Below are 26,790 nucleotides of genomic sequence, written 5' to 3' on the forward strand. Positions count from 1 at the left end.
GCATGCGTTCTTGTATGCCTCGTTACATCATTTGAGCATACATCCCTGTGTCTCATTAGATCACATAAGCGGGCACCCTCGTGTCTCTGTCATCAGAACACACACTACGTCTCCCGTCACGGAAGCATGCATCCTCACAGGCCTACCATATCACGTAAGCACACACGTGTCTCTCCATGCCTTGCACACACACACGGGCCCTACAGCCGCGAGGCCCTGGAGTCTGAGCACCCACCTGGCTGCAGCACCCGAATCTCCAGCAGGTTGGAAGTCCTCTCCGCCAGCCTCGTCCAGGTATTGTTGTAATTCCTCCGCCACAGCTCTGCCACACACTGGTACTTGCCCGCCTCCGTGTCACTGGCCCGGCTGATGCTCAGGCGGACATTGTTGCTGGACTCCGCCTTCTCGATGGCAGTCCGAGTTCGGAAGGTGGAGGACTTGTCCCCCCACTGAACCCCTCCATCTCGTGTGAAGGTCACCAGGTCATGGAACTCAACCGTGCCCACTGGCTGGAACCTCCATGTTACAGACACGGGGACTCTGGCTGGGTAGTGGGGTTTGATGATGCACTGCAAGTCAAAGGAGTCGCTGTAGGTGACCCCTGGTGTCCGGGAGATAGCTGTGACCGCAAAGCCCGTTTCTGTAGGGAGAGCAGAGACATGAACCAGGGACAGCATCTGGCTTTTCTGGGGCAGTATGCTACAAATCCGGGCCTAGTGGCAAAGCTAGCAGTCAGAGCAGAGGCTGGCAGGTTCCTAAGCCTTCTTGTCACAGATAAGCTATTACTTTGGGTCCTGTGTTGGGGCCCAACTCAACAATTCTTAAGACTTCACACAAAGTGGGCCCAGGCTGTTCCTCTGAATAGCCCAGCCCCACTCCTTCCCAGTGAGACCTGAGATCCTCATGTGGGTTTACAGTACATTCTTCTCCAGGGCAAGACACCAGAACCCTCTCTCTCAGTGACTCGTATCACACAGCCAGGATCATTCCTAGCAATCCCAGAATTCTGTGTAAAAACAAGAGAAAAAAAAAGTTCCAAAACCAATTTCCTTCACTGCATCTACCCAACACCCCGATACCTGTCCCTGGTCTTCTTGTGCATGGCATCCTGAAATAGGCAAATGGGGAACACTGCTCGCCCCTCCTCTTCTTCCCCAACAAAATCTAGGTTCAGATAGGTTTCAAGGGACATACAACAGGAAAGCCTAGTTGGACACCTGAGGTGGGGTGAGGTGTTACCCCTAAACCCAGGGCCCTGAAGTCTCAACGAGAATGTTCCTTATAGGCTGGGAAGCATCCTGACCTCTGAGTCACAGCTCCTTCAGTGTGGACGAGAGGATGATCATAAAGGTAATGGTGGCCAGTCCGTGCGGAATGCTACATGCCAAACCTAGGGCTGTTGGAGGCTCTGTTTTCATCCCTCACACTAATCAACACGTGTAGGTCAGGCAGGCTTGCTATCCCTTCTGCAGGGTGCAGAGAAGACAAACAAACTGTCTGATATAAGTGGTAGAGTCAGGCTACAGAATAGCTACGTGCACCTCACTCTAGGCCCTGCCTGGGGCTGCTTTGCCCAGGGGAACGAACCATCAGTCTGGTTAAAGGCATTAACTCTGTTGCTATCACCTTCTCCAGACACCTCCTAGCTCTGTGACAGACAATTGACTAAGCCAATGGTTCTCAACCTTCTTAACGCGGCAACCCCTTAATATAGTTCATGTTGTGGTGTTCCCAACCATAAAATTATTTTGTTGCTACTTCATAACTGTAATTTTGCTATGAAACACACTGTAAATATCTCACACCCAGGATATCTGACATGTGACCTCTGTGGGAGACGCGACTCACAGGTTGAGAACCACTGTATTAAGCGAATGCTCTAAGTCCACTCTGCCTATGTTTTCCTTTCTGTACAGGGTTCTTGTGAAGGTTAACTGAGTGTGTGGTACATCATATATAGTCTACAGAATATGTAGTTTATTTAAGAAACAAAGGGGACAGGGTTGGAGATTTAGCTCAGTGGTAGAGCGCTTGCCTAGAAAGCGCAAGGCCCTGGGTTCGATCCCCAGCTCCGGAAAAAAAAAAAAAAAAAAAGAAACAAAGGGGACAAAATATTAAACTCTGCAGGAAAAACACAAGGCACAGAATCTTCTGGATCTCCCTGGGGAGTCATTAGAGAATAAGTTGGAGAATTTTGCTGAACTCTCTGTATCTTCAACAGAGAAATGACAAGAGAGCAGCGCTGTGTGGCTGTGATGGTCAGCAGTGTGTAGCACACATGGCACGAGACTGGTACAGACCAGGGGCCCTGCACTGGGTATTCCTGACTTTACACACGAAGCCATGGTGCCTAGGCCTGACAGTGCAGAAACCAGAGTGCACATGGCCAAGGTGTCCCTCCACAGTCATGGTGGTCTGTGGCCTATTAGTTCATCCACACACCTGTCATCGCTGAGGGGGATCCACACCCAACAGAAGCAATCCAGAAATTTGTGTTTACTGCTTAGACAAAAGACTGGGACTAGTGAGACAACCTTGGTCCTAATTCCAGAGGCAATGACAGGGTGTCAGGTGAGCAGAGCTGGCCTCAGGATCCCAGAGGAGTACTACTCAGCACGTCCTGGCTGTGGGAGCTGGCAGACATGGAATGAATTTACGAATACTTCAAGGACAGATAACGTGAAACCATAAAATTACTTCCAGGGAAACAACCCTGAATCACCCTTCCCTGGATACCCCTAATCTCCCAGGATGGGGGAAAACCATATGCAGCAGATCCCAGAGCCATCCCACAAGTTCCTCTGCCCGGGTCCACAGCAGTGCCAAGCACAGGCACAGGGACTATGATAACACTGGAGGGAGTGTCTAGAAACAGGAATCCGAGCTCCTAATGACTACGGAAGGCAAGCCCTTCTTCGGTATGAAGCTTTTAGGAAGCAGATATAATCGAAATGAAGTGGGAGAGGCTGCAGAGGCTGCCTCTGGGTTTACCTGATGCTGTGTCTGTCCCAAGTCCTGGACAGCAAACCAGTCTAACCAAATGGGCGCCATAGCAAAGCACCAGGGGTCTGGAGCTGCTTCCTGTTTTTTTGCTGTTTGCACGTTTGTTTTTCTTTGTTTTTACTGCATGCCTTGCTTGGGGAGACACCTTGTTACCTTGAAAAGCTCAAGGATTCCTAAAACAGTGGCATGTAACTTCCCCCTTTGCAAAGCAGCTGGAGGGAAGCCCTGGCACCGGGTGGGGGTTTAAACAGCACATGGATAATGTTTTTATCACCATGCAACTGAAAACAGACGTTTGAGAATTAAGCAAATGCAATTCTAATCTCAGAAGGGTGAACATGGATGAGGGTCTTGGGCAGATCTACCCTGGGCTGCCATCTTTATTAGGTATGCGACAGCACCACCAGCCCTACCTGTGGAAATGTGGTGACATCGTCTGGGGCAAATGGAGACTGACAAAGCTTCCTGACAAATAGAAGGCCTGACATAATAAGTTATCTTCCCAGCAAAGTAGCAGGCTGGTCTTTTAAAATGTAATAGACTGATTGCATCTGGCAGATAACACGAGCAGAAACCTCTTTAGATAGCCTGTGAGAAGCAAATCTAACATTACTTGGTTTTAGCAAACCTCAAGGTATCTTCACTCCCGGGCAAATGAGGAAATGTTTTTCTTAAGTGGGGGCTTTACAGAGAAGGAGATAAAAACATAGGCCTAAACGGATCAACTGAGCTGTGTGTTAAGACTCAGGCGGGCGTGGGCCAAATCCTGTATTATTGGCAATGGGATCCCCATCCTGTTCAGCCACACTTTTGGGGGACTGAGCTATGAGCAGCTGGGCAAGACACTCTGTGAACAGGAGAGACTTGTCGCTGGACCCAGCCACTCCCCTCTTCCAGGTCAATTTTGCCCCAGCCATACTCCTGCTGGTTGGTGGCATCAGTCTGTCTAGAATCTTGACATACCCAACCCCAGGGGTGGTAACAGCCCACCAATGTCACTAGTCCCCCATTCCCCACCATCCCTCAACCCTGTGCATACTACCACAGAGCCCCTTCAATGAAACCCTCTGGAAGATACCATTATCTCCGATCAAAATTTGTTTGTCTTTTGCCGTGTGTGTGTGTGTGTGTGTGTGTGTGTGTGTGTGTGTGTACTGTGTGTGTGTGTGTGTGCATGTGCATGTGTGGTGTGCTGCACATATGTGTACATGCCTGTTTGTATGTGTCTGGTTGCATGTGCATATATATGCATGCACAAGCCCATAATTGCCATCAGGAGCTGTCCTCAGTTATTCTTCCACATTATTTGCTGCGGCAGGGTCTCTCAATCAAACCCAGAGCTCAGCGGTGTGGTTGGTCTTGATACCTAGCTTGCTCTAGAGCCCCCATGTCTGCTTCTGGGGCTGGAATTCCAGCACGGTGCCGAGCCTACTCAACATTTTACTTGGGTCCTGTGAACCTCATGTCCAGATCCTGAAGCTTGCCCAGTAAGCGCTTTAGCCACCGATGTCTCCCCAGACCCTCCAACCAGAACGCCAATAAGATGGGAAGGAGTCTGACAGGAAAGCATCTGCCATGATCCTACTGCTCACTCACCAAGGGCTGTGATGGAGACCAAGGTACTGGCGCGGCGCTCTCCCACGATCTGCCACTCTCCATCCACAGCCCGTACCCACTCTGTCACGTGGCACTCGTACTGGCCCTCGTCCTCCTTCCTGCTGCTGAAGATGCCCAGGCTAAAGGAGTTGGGCTGCACCTGCTCCATCTGGATGCCTCCATAGCTGCTGCGCTCCCAGTACGATGAGCCCGGCTGCACGGTGCCATCCCGGTCTAGCCACATGACATTGCTGCGGCGGTTCTGCCTATCCACGAGCTGCCAGATGACAGAGAAGCGGGCCTGCACCCTGCCCACCGTGCGGACAGTACAGGAGAAGTGCAGGTCCTCACCCTCAAGGATGACACTGGCGTTGCTGGCCACTTCCACGGACATGCTGCTTTCTGGGGAGAAGAGAGAATGCCACACTGGGGGTTTACAGTCTCATGTGCGCCCTCCTCACGGATGACGCAGGAAGAAGGGTGCAAACCGCATCCCATGATTCTGACAGTGAAGCTCAAAGAACTCAAAACACTCTGATTTGTTTTGAAACACAACTTGCTGTTGTAAGGTCTGGCTGGTTCAAACTGGGCGCTGCTCCCTAGATCTGTAGATAGCCTAGAATGCTCTTTGCTTTGTGGGGTGGACTGGGATTATGAGGCACTAAGACCTAAAATTGAATCAGAACCTGGAGAATATGATCCAATATCATGGTGTTTAGGACAAAAAAAATTATTTAAGGGTGACCTGCTCAGCTGCAGCTCAGGGCTTTTGGGTTGGAGTTTCAGCATGAGGAACTCCCAGATCCTACTGCACCTCAATCTTCTACCACTTGAAGCTACAAGAGTCACACAAGAGCTCTACACATCCTTAGTGTGCCATTTGGATCCTCCAGGGAAATATTAGGAAGTAGAAAAAAAATGTCAGGAAGTATTTGGAAGATGCCATGTGCATATGTGTGGAAAATGGGGCACAGATGGTCTAGTCTCGTAGAGCGTGTGGAGAGCAAAGTTTCGTGCTTTCGTTAACAGAGAAGAATGAGCCGTGGCCAGTGGCTCACCATCTACGGCTCTCCGATTAGATCCACTCAGCCTGCGGGCACCGCTGCTCTGTACCCTGACAGTCTGCCAGACACAGGTGGGCATGAGAACTCCGCCCCACCCCCAGCTGAGTCTAGCCTTTGTCACTCCTTCGGATGGCTGATCTCAGTCGAGGGATGATTTAAACTCTACGAGCCTCAGCTTTTTCTTCTGTAAGATGCTATTTTTAACCCAGAAAAAGATGAAATAGCGAACGAGACAATGCATCCAGATTGTGCAGCGCACAGTATGTTTTTAAGATGTGGTACCCACGGTCGTGATTGATTTTACCATACTTAGGAATATTTCTGCTTTCGTAAACAGCATGGCTAACACTTTCTTAATTATGCATATGTTGACCTGTATAATTACCTATATTGAGTTCAACGAGCTCATAAGAATTAACACAATACATAGTGTCATAATCAATTTGGATCCAATTTTCTAGGCACCATTCACAATTGATTAAGTCAAAGCCCAGATCGAGAAGCGCACCCGATTACTGCAGCGTTTGGATCTACGTTATTCTTCTCCCCTTTTATTTCCCCCACAGGCAGAAACAGGAAAGATGAGCACAGGGCCTCGGCACCTAGCCTTTGTCACAGTGAGTATGCTGTGCTTGTGTCACAGGAAGGGGATCTGGACAAGGTGGGAACAGCAGTCTTCAGGGCAGCCTGTGCAGGACAAGGCTCTTGTAGAGCCACTGCCCACAGCAGAAATGGTTGGGAGCTTGGCTGCACTGCCTTCTGCCTGTATTTTGGTATTCTTACTACCCAAACCTCAATTTATCATGTCCGAAGTTCAGATCCTGCTAGCGCCTCCTTAGGGTCGTGACGCTGAGGGGACGAGAAGGAGAAGGCAGAGGCAGCACTGAGGGCTGACAGCTTCCGGCATGCTCTACAGACACACTCTACGGCTGAGTCCAGCCTTTGCTCGCCATCAGTCTGGATTTTCTTCCTCAGTGTTTTCACCTCAAGGTGAGAGACGCAGAAGCCAATTTCAGTATCAAGAAAGAAAACCTTTCTGTCTGTCTCATATAGAAGAGTGGCCTGTAGGACATCAGTCATGTGCCCTCCTGTCACCCTAGCAGACTCTTACGGACATTCTAGATGGCTATTTGGAGAGAGCCTGGAAAACCTAGCTAGAAGAGAAGTCCTCTGGCAGCCGAAGCATGGAGAAACATGGATCTGGTGCTTTGTAGGCCACTGTAACTATTTACACAGAATCCAGGCTTGGAAAGAGGTAGCCTACAAGGTATTATCCTCCAGACCAAAGGAAGACTAGGACAGAGCTCGTGAAAATCTGAGTGTGTGCTCACAAATGAAATTTCCAATTAGGAGGCTGCCGGCAGGGCACAGGCTAAGCACAGAGCAGCAGGTACAGAGTTAGAGCGAATGTTCCTAATGCAGTTGCAAGCTCAACCACAAACTGAAAAACCGGATCAGACACTTCCTTGCGTGTGCTCTGACGTCTCCATTCACAAGATGGATGTAGCACTGGCTGGTACAGGATTGCAGGACTGGGAGCAGGGAGATCATATATGCAGAAGCACTTTTGGTTCTTAGGAGGAAAGGTGCCATTAAAATCCAGGGCGTTATCACCATTACCATTGATTGTTGTTCTTCGGTAGACTTACCCAAGTGGCCTTGGGGCAGGATCTGGTGCTGCTGGGGGACTTTAACTACCCAGTTATCTGCTGGAAAAGCAATATAGCAGGCCACAGATCATCAAACAAGTTCTCGGAAGGGCTGGGGGAAATCTTTTAGTACAAAAGATACAGGAAGCAAACAGTGTGGCTGCCCCTCATGCCATCCTTAGGAAACAATGAGGAATTAGTTTCAAAGTGTAGAGTCTGTGGTTACGGCAGGCACAGGAAAACAGTATAAAGAGTGTGGGCATTCAGGCCAATAGTTTCGACTGTACAGACATTTAGCAAGCTCCTACTCTATGCAAAGCACCATGCACTGCGAGGAAAGCACAAGAAAGAGGTCAAGGTTACTCGTGTGTGTGTGTGTGTGTGTGTGTGTGTGTGTGTGTGTGTGTGTTTCTCAAAATATAATAAGTATGACAGAAAGCAAGCCTCCTCTATTTTAGACTTCACACAACAGAGAAACATTTCAAATACATGAACGTGTAAATAAATAAAAAATGTAAAGAAACAATTACAAGGCTAAGAGGAGGAACAGACCTGGGAGCTAAGAAAAGGTTAAAGGTTAGTTCTTAAACTGGACCATCTTGTTTAAAATCAGAGCATTGTAAGTTTTGATTAACTTTCTGCTAAAAACAGAACTGTGAGAGAAAGGAGATTAATAAGAGCATCTGGACACTACGGATGTTTAAACACGGCATGCACACACTGTTCATCTCTGGAGTCCCCAGAAAAGGGCACCACCCATCCAGACACTGCGGTGCACATGGAGGCGGAGCCCTGGGAACAGCCCTGAGAGGTCCGAGCCCTCCGAGCACATCCCAGGAAGACAGCGAGCCCATCCACTGGCTGCTGTGTGTGCACATTAGGCTGAACCTAACGCCGTGTGCACCCACTGACTTTTAACAGTGCAATTTCAGTTCAGAAAAGACAATTAGGGAAATGCCCACATTGATACCTGGAAGAACCCAGATGGCAAATCCTTCTTAATAATGCAGTTGATGATCTCCAAATCCTCCCAGAAGAGATGAGCTCTCCTTAAGTAAGATTTCAAAGCAGGCTTCTGCCCACTTCTGGGATTTAATTCCCACAAAGGTGCAAATGACTTCCTGGTCTTGCTCCTAACTGAGCTGGCAAGGCTGGTGTTTTACACCAGGTTGCTCGAGGTCAAATGTGTGGGTACCATATCTCTAGCCCAAGACATGGCCCTGCTGCTCTACAGACCCGGGGCTGGAGGAGGTGGAAAGGCCCCCTCTCTGATCAGCTTTACCCCAAATTTTGCCCCTTCTCCCTTTACCTATTCTTTCTCCCACTTCTCCAAGATGTCACTAGTCACCGCACCAGAAACTAGTAAGTGGCGCGCTTCTACTTACTGAGGGGGAGCACGACGATGGGGATGTTCTTGGGCCTCTTGCTTTCCTTGTCGATGAACTCGCCAGTGACGGTCTTCTCTCGCTCAGTCACCCGGCAGTTGTATTTGCCACTATCTTCCTGGCGGAGGTGATATATCTTCAGCACAAAGACACCATCACCCTCTTTGGCCACCTTAAGTTGTCCCTTGGCTTCACGGTGGGCAAATTCGCTGTTGAGGACTGGCACAGCATTAGGTCCCATGGTGGCAATGAGTGAGCTGTTGAAGGCCCAGGAGACGGCAAAGTACCGGTCGGGAATGTTCTGAGCCTCTAGGATACATCTGAACTCCACCGGCTCACCCACTGTGTGCAGCCTCTTATCTGTTTCCAGTCGCACGGTGAACTCTTTGTCTGGGAACACAAACAAACTGATGCATTCTGGGCAAATAAGAGCTGCAGCCTACCAAACTGCTTCAGGAAATCCTACTCCCCTGACCTTCATGGCACTAACCACAGAGAAGACTCGGTACTCATCCTGAGAGAAAATCCAACTCTAGCCAAGGATATCTGAGGCCAAGCAAACCCTTAAATACCAGAATCCCAGCCAAATCCAGGCAGTTTATTTTTGCTTAGCATTCACACTTAGACCAATAGGGTTCTGTCAGGAGGCACTCACAGTGGAGGTAAGGTACAGGAAGAGGAGTTGAGACTGGGAAGCGGCCTCATCTCTCCTTGCTGTGGGAGGCTCTGGCTCCTAGCTCCTTACAGTTCTAGCTATGTTCCTTGCAGAGAAAGTGGAGAGGAAAATCACATCACAGTGGTGTGTGAACTTTCTAGAGATTCATCAACCTCAACCACAACAGCCCTCCCTCTGCAGCATTTCCAGGCTATCACTATCACCTTTGGATCCATACTCCTGCCATCCCCAACCCATCCTTGGCACGCTTCAAGCACGAGAGTTCTCTTTTCCTGTGGAAATGGATCATGTGAGCCAAGAATGCACTCCTCCACTTTAATCCAGCTCAGCTTCTACGAGTCTTTTCTTCACCTCCTCTGTCCCACACAGGCCAGTCTCTTGAGCTAGCTGGTCATTTCTTGCCAGTGACCAGCTCCTCCTTGTATTACCCAAACTTCCTAACAGATCAAAGCTCTCTCAGCAAGGGGTCAGGGAACCACAGATGACTTCCTCTATCACCTCTCTCTCCTTCTGTCTCTGGCACCAGGTCTCCTCTCCCAGTCACCACCACAGCCAGGCCAATGAGTTCTTTACAACCCTGTCTCTTGACTTCACACCCAACCCTTCTTACCAACCTCCACATGTCCCCTTCCCCTACATCTCTGAGCTCTTCCTCCTAAATTACCCAACCAGGTGGTTAATCCCTGACTAAGAATCTCTAGCCTCTGCAGTGTGCATATTGAAAGCTCATCAGGAGGTGTAAGGAGAGGGGGCCTCCTTTATTTCATATAAAACTTTTACTGCTCAATAGGGCAAATATCTGGTTGAAGCAAGAGAGGAACTCACAGGTTCTTGCCCTCTTCCCACTGGTCCTCACACGTGCATGTGAGCAAGGGCACTCATCCAACAAGCATCTCTCAGGCACACTCCCACAGACCTCCTAAAGCTCTCAGAAGAATGGCTTGACAATTCGTGGTCCACAGAGTCCAGCCCATGCTCTACCTCACAGCTCACAGCTGCAGGTGACCTTCTTACTCTACTGCTCCATCTAGAATGCAACATCCAATCACATGGCTTTCTTCTGCCTGACAGCTGCAGAATGTCTGATGCTCTTCCCCACTTCTTGCATCTGTCTGCTCAACCTTGGCACAGCTCAAGTCATCTGAGGAACTAGAATTCCTAGGTTTGCTGTAATAGACATCTTATCCAGAGCAAACATAGAGCAAAATCAGCCTTCAGTATTCACGCAGCACTTAGCACCTGAAGTGCACTGAACGATGTCATGTATCTTGGCATCCCGAATGCCTCGCACAACACCTTCAGCGCTGTGAAGACTAATGTCTATTAAAATAAACATGAAGAAACGGACTCGAAGGTGGGGTTGTAACTCCTCAGTCTGAATTAGAACACACAGTGAAGTTAGCAACATTTTTTTTTTTAATTTCCATTAAAATTTTCCTTCCTTGGCTCAGTCTGGATACATTTACAGGGCAAATTCAAAATGTCCTAATTCCAAATTGGTAAGATTAAAATAAAGAAGATTAGCTGATGCAACCTAATTTAAAAGCATTAAGACTGGAAATTAGGCCCAGACTTTCTTGACACTGATCTTAAAACCAACCAGTAAGGAACATGATAAACAGGAGCTAAAGCCTCTTGGGTAAATTTCTTAATATTAGAAGATTCGGAAGCCAGGAAGAGCTCTGAGTCCTAAGTGTAGATCGAGTGCGCCCTCTCACCAGGATCCAACCTCCTTTCCTCTCACATCCATTAGTTGCCCAGAGGATCCTATTAGCTCATCCTGAGAATCTGCCCCAGCTCGGTCAATGCAATCAACAACTGCTCCAGTTCAACACTGGAGGCACAAAACCCAGAGAAGAACATAGAGTCACAGGAGACATCAAGAGAAGCTGTGGGGACTACAGTGTGCCAGGCCACCAAACTAAACAATCAAGGCTGGGTAGAAACCCCGGCTTGGGATTAAAACTTTCTATAACAACCGCCATTACCTCAAACATACTATTCTCCCCCCTCAGGAAACCTACCCAGGTCTTCCCTTGACAATGTGTCCACAGCAGGACCTAATAAGCCACACTGGCCTCATGGCACAAACTCTGGGGTCACACGTTACTCCTGGTGTAACACTACAGGGTGCTCTGTAACTTACCTCACAGACATGACAGTATGTGTTAAAGCATTTTAGAGGTCTTGTTTAAAATGGTAGAAATATCAATATAAAAATAATGGTACACTAACATTTTCCTAGCTTACTGTTTCATGCACACAACAGAAGAGCCTCATCTCAAATGTCCTCTGTAATAGAAACATCACCAAACTGGGTGACATCCATGGCTAACAGGACTAAGAACCCAGAGTCATAAGATAAACATTTTCTGTGAAATCACTCACTTGGAAGTTTTTTTAAAAAAGATGTACTCGTTTCATTTTGTGTGTATCTTGCCAGCGTGTGTGGATCATGTGTGTGCTTAGAGACCAAAAGTGGACAAAGGAGACCCTGGCACTGAACTTAGGAATAGTTGTGAACCACCATGTGGGAGCTAGGACTTGAACCTGGGTCCTCTGCAAAAGCAACAAATGCTCTTGGCCACTAAGCTATCTCTGCAGCCCGACTTTTCTGCAAAATCTCTCATTTAAAAAATGTCTTATTCAAAATAAAATAGGACACCATCTAGTAAAGCAAACGTGACATTGAGCAGAGGCCAGCATGAGCAGCTGTGTGCAGCTCGCTGGAAGCAGGGTCTATGCACCTGTGCTCTTCAGCCTCGGTTACAGCTACCGCTAGCCTCCCTCAAAACCCTACCATGTTGTTACGGTCACCAAACAAGGTGTCGCCACCACCTGAAGTATCTGACTCCCCACCAGGTAAAGGACAAGAAGCTGAGAGAGACTGACCAGTAGGCTGGACGTTGACCACGGCACCCTCAGAGCGCTTCCTGGTCATGGCGTACCAAGAACCGTCTGGATCCTGGATCCACTCTGCAGCCTCGCAGTAGAACTCGCCCTGGTCGGAGGGCTGCAGGTGGAAGATGGTGAGGCGGAACGTGCTTCTCCCCAGCTTGTCCAGCCGCACCTCGCCCAGGCTCTGCCTCTGCGCGTATTCACTGCTGGAGTGCAGGATGAAGTCTCTGCTCAGGGAAATGACCTCCACAGGGTTCTCACCACCCTTTTGCCGGAGCCAGGATACCGAGAGGTGGGTGTGCTGGAGGGTCTCAGTGGCCACTTCGCAACTGAGCTCCAGCGGGTCCTGTTCCACTTTGTGCAGAGTCTGGGGGACAGCCGTGGTCTGCAGGGAATCTGGGATCACTGTAACACAGAATATTCCCACAGAGGACAGTTACAATGCTACAGAATATGAGACTCACTCACTCCACACAGAAACACTGTTAATGCCACAACAGGGGCAGCCTCTGGCAATTGATTCAAGGCCACAGGCAACCCCAAAAGGCATATAAACCCAGATACACTCTTCTGCTGTGGTAGCTAAGATAATATTTTTGGCACTGACACCTGCTTGGTATTTTAATGACACTCAGAGCAAAGGTGGATTTTATTTTGAAAATGTATGGGAAGAGCTCCCTGAGAATACTGTGTAGGGATAACTGTTGACATCTAATAGGATTCCTTGTTGGTTTGGGTATTGCTCTGAGACAGCTCAACCTCGCTTCTGACCCAGGGCCTTCTGACTTGACACTCCTATACAACCCTCCCCTCCCCTACTCTTCCCCTAGACCTACTCTCAATCCCATCTCCCAGTCTTCCTCTTCAATGCACTGTCCTTAGAAGGCTATTTAAAAAAATACTGAGGAGCAGGAATAGAGAACACCATTGTCATTCTCCTTGTACCGGGGCTAGAACCTAGGACCTTATGCGTAGCAGGCAAGTAATCTACCCACTGAGCTATAATCCCAAGCCCTACCTCTTTCATTTGAAGACAAATCTCACTACCTTGCCCAAGAAGGCCTTGCTCTTGTGATCTTCCAGCCTCGGCCTTCCAAGTGGCTTGATTACAGATGGGCACCACGAGGCCTAGCCTGCCCCCTGCACTTTTCCCATAATTCATCAAAGTGGTCTGCAGCAGAAGGAAGCCGCAGAGCACAGAAGGCTCAGGCAAATGGAGGCGCTGCCCTGTATCCTCCCTCTGGAGTTTTAGTCTGACCTTTATCCTTCTGAAAACCACGTGCAGCTGCCCGCTCTGCAGTCTGAGAAAGGCATTCACTACAAGGGCTTGCTTTTCTGCCTGTATGCATCCCAAGATGGAGGCCTAAAGTCCTCTTACGAGGATACATGCTCTTACAAAAATGAGAAATAACCAAAGGCAGCGTCCTTATTGACAGAAGACCCACCGACATGCCCTGCTTAACTGTGAAAATAAAAGGACGAGATCTGGACTTCGGTATAAACCGGAAGAGCCTGGCTGCCGTCTGTCCTTCCTCCCCGGCAGCGGGTGGCCAGGCAGGTCCACCCTAAATGCTCCCCATTCTTCCAGCTTCATCTTTTCCGTCATTCAGACAGCATCGTGGGGGACAGGCAGTTCACGGCTTCTTACATGCATCCAGGGAGATTCTGCACTGCAAAACCTGTATTTTCTGCTTTTTACTTCTGAGGGTGAAGTCTAGGGAATCTCACCCCCCAAAAGGGGCTCTTGTCTGCTGATCACTTCACATTAAAGAAAGACTCTTTGCATAGTGGTGGATGCTTTAAGCAAAATATTCTAGTGCCTGTCTACCCAAAGAGCAGGCCTGTTGAAAACACCCCCATTCATTAAATTCCTATCTACTGGCAAGGAAATTAAACATGACTGTACATGGCGGCTTCAGTCACAAGCTACTGTCTGTCTCTGAGATTCACTCAGTTACCAAAAAAACCACTACCACCGTCTGTCAAACAGTCCGGGTGGTTCACTAAAATCACTGTGATACCTCAAAATGGTCCTGTTCTTGTTCTCTGTCCCCTCTGAGCATCTGGAACTCACTGGGTTGTCTGAGCAGAACTCTCCTGAGGTTCCCCTCACACACATTACTGCACTCCTGTAATGACCCTCCTGTCCTTGTGTGTCTCCCGTGGCCTCACGCTGGCCTCTGGAGGGGTGGGGCTTTTGCCCTTGCTCGTATTTGGGGCGTTGCCTCTCTTTCTGCTAGTCTCACCCACTTTACCTTCCAAGCCACACCCACACATATCCTTGCCATAGGGCAGTCCCCTACTTCAGCCTTCTGGATGCTGGGGTTACGGGCATTAAGTCACCACACTTGGATCTCGAGTCTACAAACTTATTCTGCCTTTCACGAGCAAAGGTCTGCTTAACCGCTGAGGTTCCTAATGTTTTTGCTCAAGAACTTTCCAAGTGTCAGCCTCAACTCACTAGTGTTCACAATCGTGCATAGGCACCATGTTCATTCACACTCCCTCCCTCGTGCGTTTTCTAAGCTATCTGGGGGATTTTTTTTTTTTAAGTCATATTGGTATGTTACAAAAGCTCGTGGCAACAGAAGGGACTCGGGCCTGACGCTGGCCTGGTGAGAGCAGAGTCACTTACCCACTAGGTTCATCTTGGCACTGTAACTCCCAAAGTAGCGCTCGTCGGTGTTGGGGGTGTGGCATTCATACTCCCCGGCATCCCGGGCTTGCAGGTCTGTGATGTGAAGTAAGGCTGAATTCCCCTGGATTCTCTCCACGTAGATCTTCCCGCCTCGGACTCGCTGGGTGTAGATAGCATAAGGGAAGGAGGAGTCCACCGTGCTGACGATCTGTACCTCACGCTCGGGAGCAGAGGGCAGGTAAATGGACCACTGGAAGTTCTGTTCAGCAGGACCCTGGTAGCCACTCACATTGCACCAGATGGTGATGTGGGAGCCCTCTGTGCGGTATAAGGGTCCTTCCTGGACGGTGACCTGCCGCTGCGCTGACACCGCACCTAAGGGGGAACAGACACAACTTTTCTGACCAAATGCAAAACAGACAGCAGTCCCCAGAGGGCTGTTTATTTGCAAGACATGATGGCAGTATAAATAGGTTACTGGCCCTTTCCAAGGCACTCTGTGATTTATAAATATTAATTAAAACAGTGTGGTAAAGCTGGGCGTCTAATTTGCATATATGGGAATTTGATAGAGCAAGGACGTGACTCTGTTACTTATTCAACGCTGACCCTTGTGAATTTCATTTGGTCTCTGTCTTTTATACGGCAGCTTTCTATCTATTTATTAATGCTGTTTATAAACTTTTTAATAAAATGAACAGGAAAAGTTGAGTCCTTGGCACAAATCCAGGCGAAAACAAATAAAGGCAGCCGCCTTGTAATCTGGTTGAAATTAAATGTTTCTCCCATGATTAGCAGGGCTGGCCCAAGAAAGCCGATGAGTCTGTCACTGGGGCGGGGGTTGGGAGGGTGCTGCATTGTATTCCCACCTCATCCCAAGGAGCACCTCCCTCTTCCCTGTACAAACAGGCAAGCAGCTCCTGCAGTGGCGGCCACTTCACATGGAGTGACCAGGAGTGTGAAGGCTCGAAGGTTCCCACCAGCCGGCAAAGCGGAGAGGGACAGAGGGCAGGAAGATCTGACACAAGTCAGTACCCTTGGGCTCTTGGCTCCGACAGGCCCACCGAGGCCCTGCCTTCTGGTATGACACAGCGTTCCAAGGTCACTTCTCCCTCTGCTTACCCCCACCCCTCCATGTCCCTCTCATTGCATCCTCTTCCAAGGGCAAAAATTAAATATGTCATTTGCAATGCTTCTTTGAGCAAGGTCTAAGTGTGTTCTCACCAGGTTTCATATGCTGGAAGCTGAGACCTTGGTGAAGTGAGGTGAGGTGAGAGGGACAGAATGTTTAAAAGGTAGAGCCTAGGGCAAGGTCATTGGGAACACTGGAAGGGATCAATGCTAGAAGCTGGATAGAGTTAGCTATGAAAGAAAAAACCCTTTATGTACATCCATACATACATATATACATACAAACACTGTGTGATATATATATTACACACACCACACACCCACACACCCACACCCACACCCACACCCACACACACACACACACACACACACACACACACGAACAAATCCTCCATCCCTGGTTTCCTGCCTCACCAAAAGACGGCACCTCTTTTTAAAATAAAACTCCACTTTAGGTACTTTGTTACAGCAATAGAAAACAGATTTGGCAGTCAACGCAGCATCGACGATCCCTAAGCCACTCAAACATGGGCAGGCATCTTTCCACTCCCTGGGCAGCAGCTGGGTGTGGCAGATGCCAGGGACAGCCATGTGTGGCAGAAAGAGCATCTGAGGCGTGGTCTCAGAAGTTAGCACAGCTCAGCCTAGAGCCGGCCACATCATCTCGGCCTCCAGACCTTGGCCTCGTCTTACAGAAAGGACTTCAGAGAGGACAACACTGCAGTGCTGGCTTTGTCACTTTCCAGCTGAAACCTTGGACAAGTGACAAGGACTATGAGCCTCAGTTTCCCCATGTGCAAGATAAAAGGATTGAATAAAATGTCTATAAAGGCCCTGACTCGGGGACTAAGACACAATTAGTACTCAATAAAAAAGATGCCAAGGCTCAGACTGGCTAGAGCAGCCAACAGATCGAGAGGTGGAGACAAATCTTGGGCAGTAACTTCTCAAGAGCATCTCAGTGGCCTCCTGGGAGTGCCACATCTTGGCTGCTCACATCTATCCAAGCTGCAGCCCACTCCTGTGAAGCCTTTCATTTTACCAAGCAGAAGTGTATCTGCAGCAGACTCAGCGGCTAAGGAGTGGATAACACCAATCCTAGCAGTGTGCAGCTCAGTTCAGCCCAGAGGGCCCTCGGGCCTCAGAGCAAGCCGGCCTAATCTGCAGGACCACAGGCTTGCAACGGCCAGCTCTGCAGAGCAAAGGCCGGTGCACTTACACTGTACAGAACTGTTTCAAAGTCTAACAGGGAACTCCATCCTGGTTTCAACAGAGGCAGAAAAATGAGAACAATAAAAAAATAAGTTGGTTTTGTTTGTTTTTCAAAATGCAGGGAGAGGACAAGGAGAGAACTTAGTATTTACTCTTACTATGCAAGAGTAAGTCCCCAGCACCCACTGGCTAGGCATGGCGACCCACACCTGGAATCCCAGTTCTGAGAAGGGAGCAATAGGAAGGTGCCCTAGAACTTGCTGACCATTTAGCCAACTTCTGGGGAAGGGGCAGAGCAAGGGGTGCCCAGGCTCAATGACAGACCTTGTCTCAAAGAATAATGTCAAAAAGTGACTAAGGAGGATACCCATCAACACACACACACACACACACACACACACACACACACACACAGAGAGAGAGAGAGAGAGAGAGAGAGAGAGAAACAGAGACAGAGACGGAGACAGAGACAGAGAGACAGAGACGGAGAGACAGAGACGGAGAGACAGAGACAGAGGCAGAGATAGAGAGAAACAGAGAGAGAGAGAGAGAGAGAGAGAGAGAGAGAGAGAGAGAGAGAGAGAGAGAGAACGAGAGAACACTGTCAGCCTTACAATGTAGTCAGGTCCCAAATGAATGGGCACATTCTAACTTACAGCTCTCAATACTTTTAAATTCCCAGGTTTGAGGATTTCACAAAGTGCCATCTCCTCTTATCCAAAGAAAACAGCTGAACCCCATCTGATGCAATCTGGTAATGAGCTTAACCGGCATGCATTCCGCTCACAGATCTCACACAAGCATGGAGTCTATACTGCCCCCCAACACACACACACACACACACACACACACACACACACACACACACACACACACACACACACACACGAAACAGTGTTCAATGACCTGAATGAGCCAGGGCAGCTGGGTCAGAACAACTCATCCAGACCAGAAGCAGATTATAACCAGTCCTGACAAACAAACAAACTGTCCATTCTTCCACAGTCAGCCATACCTGTTGGTTGGTTAACTATCTCTGTCATTTCCCTCCCACCCTACAAACAGCTCTGCGTCCCTGAAAACAGGGCTGTTCTTAGAAAGTGGGTTTTTGGTTTGTTTTGTTTTACAGTCAGGGTCTTGTTATATCCAAGTATTGGTTTTGAGCCTTTGGCGATCCTCCTGGCTCAGCCTCTCAAATGCCGGGATTCCAGGCGTGCACCACCATTCGCAACAGAGTGTGCTTAACACAGAAAGTGAATTTTCTTTCAGTAGACCCACTCTCCTTTCACACCAAACTCTCCAGTGTCCTGGGAAGTCTCTGCGATGCTAACCTCTGCTGCCTTCAAACAGACCGGGTCCTCAACTTTGCCCAAGGCGGCTGCCTGACCACCTCCCTTAGTCTACAACAGCAGGCTCCTCCCCATGAGGACTGTTTCTTTAAAAAGAAATAGTTATCCTTCAGACATTCTGCACCCTTCAGGTTGCTCTGTAATAGGCAAATGCCACTTCTGCAGTGAAAAGGACCCAGTCTCATCTGTAGAAGGACTAGAAAGTAAATACAGGGCCATAGGACAAGTAATTTTATTTCTCTTTTTATACTGCTCTCCTCTGCAAGGCGTGTGAACCAAAGCTTTACTGCAAAATACAAATGATGCTAACTGCTGTATAAAGTTTATTCTATAGCTACTAGTCCAGTGCAAACAGCATTTGCATGCAATACATGTGTGTATGTGTGTATATATATGTATATATATAACATATATATATAATATACATGTGCATATGCTTCGCTTACACAGATGCTTGGTCTAAACCCTAAGACCTGAGCTCCTAACTCCCATGCAGTATTAATAACAAGAGGCTTCTGTACCCTGTGAACCTCTTTCCAACCAATCAGCACAGAATTTGTGCTGATGAGATAATTCAAGGTGGCCCCTTAGAGTTTCCAAAGTTGGCCATGAATTGCAGGTTGGGAATCTCAGCTCCAACTCAGACCTACAGAAACAGGAAGGAGCTGGAGACTGAGTCTAATCACCATAGCCACCAATTCAGTGAGGCATGCCCATGCAACAAAACTCTACACAGACACCCTCAGTGATGGCCAGGCATGGTGATACACACCTTTAATCCCAGCACTCTTGGGAAGGCAGAGGCAGAAACAGGCGAAACTCTATGAGTTCGAGGCCAGCCTGGCCTACATAGCTAGTTCCAGGCCAGTCAGGGCTATACAGTGAGACCACCTTTAAAAAATTAAGAGGAGGAGGAGAAAAAGAACCCCTCAGTGGTGGGTTAGGATGCTTTCCAGATTCATGAACACACTGTCCCAGAAGGGTGGTCCCCAAGGCAGGCACAAAGGCCCCACACTAGTGGCTCCGTACTTTGCCTGACATGCTGAGTTCAGCTGACCTGTGGGGACACAGGAAATGCAGAAACCATGCACTTGGCTTCTGAGGGTCAATCCGCCTGCTCTCCCAGACCACACGGGCTGTGAGGACATCAAAGCAATCAGATGAGGGCCTCCTGAGGCTTGGTGCCACCAGTCAACACTAACCTGTGAGCAGTGGGCAGAGCCACCAAGAGTGGATCTTCCAGCCCTAGTCAATCTTTCCCATGCCGGCTGGCCCAGAGAAGATCTGGACTGTTGCTTCCCGGGAGCCTCCAAGCCTGAAATACTACTGAATTCCTGAGTCACAGGGACACCACCCCTAAATGTCAACATTTGCTGTTGTCATTAGAGCTAATTCATCCTGAGGGATATCTCTATCTGTCTGTCTGTCTTTTGTTTTTTTTGTTTTTTGGTTTTTTTTTTTTTTTTTTTTTTTTTTTTTTTTTTTTTTTTTTTTGAGCTGGGGACCGAACCCCGGGCCTTGCGCTTTCTTGGCAAGTGCTCTACCACTGAACTAAATCCCCAACCCCTGTCTGTCTGTCTATCTATCTACCTATCTATCTCCATCCTTCCAAGCCTAAGATTAAATGTATAACTGCATCATATGCATACTTATATATTCTAGGGGGAGAGCCTATGTATTTCTTTTCTTTCTTTTTTTTTTTTAGAATTATTTATTTATTTTAGGTATAGGATACACTGTAGCTGTCTTCAGACACACCAGAAGAAGGGCATTCAATCCCATTACAGATGGTTGTGAGCCACCGTGCACACAGGATCTCTGGAAGAGCAGCCAGTGCTCTTAACCGCTGAGCCATCTATGTATTTCAAAAGGATTATTCCAGGCCCAAAAGAGCCACGGTGAGTGGGCAGGTGAGCTTGTCAGTCTCAGCTGTATCAGTCACTTAATTAGCTTTCAAGACTGCTTGTCCAGGGCTAGGGAATCTTCAGTTGTTAAAGGTTAGGCTTACAACCAAGTTACCAAGACATTCCTTGTCCAAGGATGCATTCGAATTCACTGTTAAAATCCTAGTGTGCCTGGCCCAGGGTGACATGATTCAGCAGTTCATGGCCAGGGAGCAGCCAACACACCTCACACTCATTTCTTGGAACATGCCTTAGGATTCAGAGACATACACCTCTTATTACAGGATCTAATTTTTTATGTTCAAGATGTATGACTGAGCACGTATTCAAACACGTAGACCATGGGAATAGGGCTCTCATGTGACAGCTGTGCCAGCGAAATGCTTGCACTATGACTCGGGGACCCGAGCGTCAGCCCCACTCTTAAATGCTTTTCTACATGTGACTCAGGCACACGGATTGACCAAAATACCTAGAATATATGGGAATGGGGCTCGGGTAACAGCTCAGCCAGCAGAATGCTTGCCACATAAGTGTGAGGACTCAATTTTGATCCTCAGAACACACATTAAAAAAAAAAAATCTGAGTTCAAGGCTAGCCTGGTCTCCTAAGTTCCAGGACAGCCAGGGCTACACAGAGAAACCCTGTCTTGAAAAACAAAAACAATCGAACAAAAGGCTGGCTGTGGCAATGCCCACTTTAAACCCCAGCTCTGAGGATAGAGAAGGGCAGATTGCTGGGCCTTGCTGGGCCTTGTTGGCCAGCCGGTCTAGCCTGCTTGGTGAGCTATGGGCCAGTAAGAGACTCTATCTCAAAAACCCGCAGCTGATAAGGTCAGAGAGCTGGCTCAGTAGTTAAGAGCACTGGCTGCTCTCCCAAGGATTTGGGTTCAATTCCCAGCATCCACATGATGGCTGAGAACCATTTGTTAATTTTCGTTCCAGGGAACCCAGCAACCTCTTCTGACATCCGCAGACACCAGGCATACATATGGAGCACAGACACCCATACACATAAAATAAAATTTAAAATAATAAACAAAAAGGTTGGTGGTGCTTATGGAACAATACCCAAGGTTGACTTCAGACCTCCCAGTGTGTGTGCATGCACGTGTGCACACACACAGACACACACACCTTCATAGCACATATATACACATACATACATATACATGTATATACATGTATAGAAATAGAATATGGGGATGATGTAATGCACCATGCACCAGTCTCCTGGGGAACCCTGGAGAGCAAATAATACTTGAAAACCAACAGATGAGTATTTTAAAATTTCATCTCCTACCAATATGAGATATTGATCTAAAAATGGGTCTCATGAAAGCTCTAAGTATAGAAGTGTTAAAAGGAACATTAAACGTTTAACTTTGGGTTAAAGATGCAAAATGGACACAGTGCCTATGTACGCAGTGTAGAAAACCCTGTCCCTGGAAAGTAACAAGGCACTCACAATCCTGAACTGAGCTGCTGAGTGTCGAGGGCAGGGCTGTCTCTCACCTGTTACAAGAACACTGATAGCGATGTCTCCTGTTCTCCATTTTCTCGTTTCCCCTCCAGCTTTTAAATTAGCAAGTACATGGCACTTGAAGATGAAGATGAATGGGGCCGGTGAAGGGCCCTGCCCTCACAGCTTTGCGAGCGTCACCTCACCTGCACTCGTCCTCGACTGAATGAGGTCGATTTCATTACAGCCACACTTACCAGAGGAGGAAATGGTCTTCAAGGTTAAGTAACTTTCTCCATGACACCGAACATGACTAATGGCTTTCCCAGGCACCCTGGCTCAGTGAATCTCCACGATAAGTGATAAAGCGTCCATCTGCCCTGAAGGAAACGGTGGGGGACCCAGAGAGCCCAGGGTGTCTAGGGGAACCTAAACCAAGCCAGCTTCAAGACAGACCACCTCCAGAACAGTGACTGCATCTGGGGTCTCAGATGAGCCGCAGCCAAGGGAGAACCGGAAGGGCTATAAACTATAAACTGATCCTTGGTTAGAGCCCTTCCAGGTCAGGGCACAGGTAGACACACTCATGTGAGCTCGCCTCGCCGAGCCCTGAGGAGTATGTGACACTTTTCTACATGCTCTGCACAGATGACTTAACCCTTACAGCAAGTTATGGGCTACACACACTTGGTGTGGTACAGTGCAGAGGCAGAGCCTGAGGCAAGGACTGGAGGGTGAGCAAGTGGGGCTGAAGGCACTTGCACTAAATAAAGTTCATTAAAATGAAGATCATGTCTGGGTCAGCACTGTGTCAGGCTACCCGGGCTCTAGATATGACACCTGAGGTGTGGAGAGAGCCGAGGATCACTGTGTAATGCCACGGGCACATGATCCTGTATGTGTCCTCACAATTGTCCCTTCAGGAGCAGGAGAGGAGAGACAAAAGAGGGTACAGGGATTGGAGGTGACAAATGTGATCCAAGTATGCAGTGTGTCTCCCAGCCTAGACTCCTCCCCAGTTAAGGCCTCAGCCACGCCCACTGCTCTCAACCCCAACTTTCCAATCCACAAACTCTGTAAACATAACCTGGTGGCTGCTCTAGGCCGCTGAGTCCTGGAGTGGTTTGTTACTCAGCAAAGCTAACCAGTGCACACGCTCCTCTCTCCCTCACTGTGGTTTCAGAGCCCATCATGTGATGGGCGCCAAGACACAAACGTGAGGGGAGGATAAATAAGATGGTTCATCTAAGCTGGTGTCCCCAATAGAAAGGACAGTGACTACTACACCCCAACAGGGTATGACTGGCAGCGGGGTGCCAGATGAAACCCCCTCAGCCTGGTCCAGAAGCCGGGGGAGGGGAGGCATCTGAACTACGTCTCCAAGGATGTGGGGCGGAACTTGACACAGGACAGCATCGCTGCTGTTCCAGGCTGAGCAGGACGCCAGCCTAGATCTATCCTGTGACTTCAGGGCACTCCCACTTCAGTTAGGAGAGGGCACTGAGAGACATATTCATAAAGGTGATCTTTCTCCAGGACTGGGGAGTTGAGGAAGGCTCCGAGGTAAACAGGGAGATGGATTAGATTCGTGTTTCTGAACCGGAAGACAGAGCAGAGGGCAAGGCTTTGGAAGCAAGGATACCAAATTAAGGGTAGAAGGAACCAACAGGAGGCCTGCCTGCTGAGAGGCTCAAGGGCAACAGTATCATCCATTCATCTTTTCAGTGTCCTCCAGTGGGTACCCAAAATAGAAATGGCTAAAAATGATTAATAAGTGTTAAATTATTAATGCCACTTCTAAGAAGGTGTAACTACCAATGATTCACTTTGCCCCAGATGACTTTTTGTCCCTGACACCTGCACTGCTGAGTGACCCAGCACATGGCCAGTCCACACAGACGCTCAGCTCCTGTTTATGGGCTGGGTGGGTCTCTGTTATCAAAGCTGATGCTGCCAAACCACAGCTTGGAAGCACTGGGCACGCCGAGCTCTTTACTCAGGTCAGAAGACCAGCTTCGCGTGGGGTTTTTGTTTGCTTTTTGTTTTTAATCAGAATATCACAAATTCTTCTGATCATTATACTAATCCTGTCCCTCTTCATCTCCTCAGACCGTCACAAATGAACCTCAGGGGCAGCTCTCTTAGACTATTGATAAAGGGCTGTGTGCAGATAACCAGTATAAACACAGTATTGTTCAAATTTTTTGCACTTTGGGGCTGGAGGGATGGCTCAGCAGTTAGGAGCTCGTGCTGCTCTTACAGAGGACCCCAGATGAATTCCTAGCATCTACCTGGTAGTTCACAACCACCCATGACTACAGTTCAAGGGGATCCAGCACCCTCTTCTGATCTCCAAAGGCACCAGACATTCGTGTGGTGCACAAATATACATGAATAAAATAAATCTCAAAGCGTTTAAAGGAATACATTTTATATCAATGTATATTCCTTTATGCAGCTATATAGTATACCATCATAGGGTCATCTCCAATTGATGGATATCTGGATCATATATATGTATGTATGTAATTTTTCTTATTACCGACAAAACCCCTTTTTATGTCTTTTCCTCTTCTGAATTAATATGATTCTCTTACTTTTGTCTCAGTGACCACTTAGTGCATGTTCCAGGAAAAGGACGTTGTTGCTCAGGCTTGCTTCTAGAGGCCCTCACTTTTTCCTCCCGTGACAGGCTCCGCATCACACAGCCCAAAGACCACATCTCCCTCATCTCCCTCACCATTAATTCTGCCTAAAGAGCTAGGGGAAGTAGCCCAGAATCCCACTTCCCTCTCATTCCTCTCCTTCTTTCCCCCTTACACCCATGCTAAAGATGGCATAAAAGAAACTTCCAGAAGGATAGGCAGCAGTGGACAATCTGCAGCCTGTCCTAAAACCCAATGCCCACGGCCACAGGGTAAACACTTCTCCCCACCCCGCTTGGAGTCAAAGCGGCTGTCAATCACAGTGTTTCTGTCTGAGTGTAAGTGTCTGAAGGCTTTCGGTTTTCTAGATGGGGGTATTAAAGGATAGGATCAGATTACTTGCCTGTAAATGCTCACCTTATAATTACCCTGCCCACTCTTTCTCTGGTCTCAGAAATGACAGAAACAGGCAGAGTTTAGGATGCTTGACACGAAGGGCAGCCTCGTGGCACCACAATCTGGGGTATAGTGGACCACAGGCTTAGCATGAGTTCCTGTAAAGGACCGAAGCAGAAAACCAGCGGAGGCCAGGCTCGCCAGCACAGTGCGTCCGTAACTCCTGTGCAATGATTTTGGCTCCAGTCTCCCCAGATTCTCCATCTCTGGCAAAGTGGCTGCAGTGTTTCTACATCCTCACTGGCCCTACCACCCCGCCCGCACAAGGAGGCTCAGAAAAACTAACTCCACCTCGTCTTCCAGCATTTAGTCCCTTCTTGTGTGTCCTCCCAAAAAATGCAGGGTGTCGTCTGCATGCCCTAGTGCATGATGCCCAATGTGGCCACTAAAGGAGGCTGTTAGGCCTGGCCCTTGCTGAAAACGAGCTGGGTGCTTCCTTGGCGGGGGTGGGGTAGGGGGGCAGCAGGGCTAGAAGGGCTTCTCCAATGGCCTTCGAAACAAGGCCTAGTTATGGAGGAGTTACCACTGCTCCAGGAAACTCCATCTGCTATATCCATCAACACTCTGTCTTCATTCTGTTCCCTAGCACCCAGGCAGTGGAGTTAGAAAATGGGGTACACAGCCCTCGGGGAGTAACTTCAGGCTTTCAGTAGGGATGGTTGGAGAAACAGAGTCTTTCCTACACCAGGAAGCCCCTCTAGCTCTCAAAAGCTCTCCTGTGCAAACCTCCATTGCTCTTCTCACTCCAGGGCCAGCTCTGATGGCCACTGCCTTCCTGACAAGGTCCCTCTGGTCCTGGAAGTGCTGAAGTAGTCCTCCCAGTAGTTAGCTGGAACGAGCATGGATGAGTCCATACTGATGACCACCGAGTGTCTGCACAGACAGCAGGCCGTGCATATGAACCGATGCATGGATGGATTTCCGAGCAGCCCAATGTCACTTGTCAGCTGGGTGAGGAAGGGAGACTTGTCCCTCCGCTGTAGGAGGCACAGCTTAGAGAAAGCATTGGAGGAACCAGACTTGTTAAACACTCAGGGTTATTTGCCTCAAAGGAAGAAAACTACTGACACCTGGTCACCCAGAAGGCTGGAGTGGACGTTGTCTGACAGCCTGGTGATCTTTTCGCTATTCTATGGAGCCGGCCTTCCTGAACCCTCCCCTCCTGGGCATTGTTTAGGCCCTGAGCTTGTCTTCCGGTGAGAAGCCCTCCTTATGAGAGGCCCCGTGTACTTTGCATCCCCATCAACAGAATCCACTCTATGCCTATTACAAATCCTTCCTCCTTAGCCCCTTACCCTGAGCTAGGTTTATCAATCAACAGAACACGTTCTTACTGTAAAGGTCACGCAGGTGCTTTGCTACTTTGCCGGGGAGTTTCTATGTCGCTCTACCTAAAGATTAGTTGTGGTGATTGTCACGTGGAAATCTCCTTCCAAAGTTCTACTGTGCTTAAATGTGTTAAGGAAAAAGTAGACTGAGAGGTGAGACTCTGGAAGTTTTGATCCGAGTCTCATTCTTTCCTTCATGCTGCTAGGTCCCCTGCCAGCCGTGACATTGGCAGGGCCCCTGGCCTTCACCCAGCCACAGTCTGAGCTCCCAGGGCATTAGCCATCACTGCTGCTCTTAGTGCACATGTGTGTGTGATGTGTGTGGGCAGGTGTACTATGGCCCATGTGTGGACATCATGCGGCAACTTTGCGAGTCCGTTCTCTCCTCCACTGT

General features: G+C 48.6%; 1 protein-coding gene across 4 annotated transcripts in view; it reads right to left on the reverse strand.

The window, feature by feature from the left end:
• Igsf3 (immunoglobulin superfamily member 3) overlaps positions 1-26,790 on the reverse strand; it is an 84,792-nt gene that overhangs the window by 19,668 nt on the left and 38,334 nt on the right. For 2 of the 4 annotated variants that reach the window (XM_032897621.1, XM_032897622.1), the window contains exons 3-8: positions 14,907-15,284; positions 12,266-12,676; positions 8,698-9,087; positions 7,313-7,372; positions 4,600-5,001; positions 236-640 (exon numbers count right to left, since the gene is read on the reverse strand). In XM_032897621.1, the coding sequence (XP_032753512.1) occupies positions 236-640; positions 4,600-5,001; positions 7,313-7,372; positions 8,698-9,087; positions 12,266-12,676; positions 14,907-15,284 (2,046 nt within the window). The remainder of the gene's footprint in view (positions 1-235; positions 641-4,599; positions 5,002-7,312; positions 7,373-8,697; positions 9,088-12,265; positions 12,677-14,906; positions 15,285-26,790) is intronic. The other 2 variants (XM_032897623.1, XM_032897624.1) reach the window with 2 other exon arrangements.

The sequence above is a fragment of the Rattus rattus genome, chromosome 3 (assembly GCF_011064425.1).
Source record: "Rattus rattus isolate New Zealand chromosome 3, Rrattus_CSIRO_v1, whole genome shotgun sequence".
Taxonomy (NCBI): Eukaryota; Metazoa; Chordata; class Mammalia; order Rodentia; family Muridae; genus Rattus; species Rattus rattus.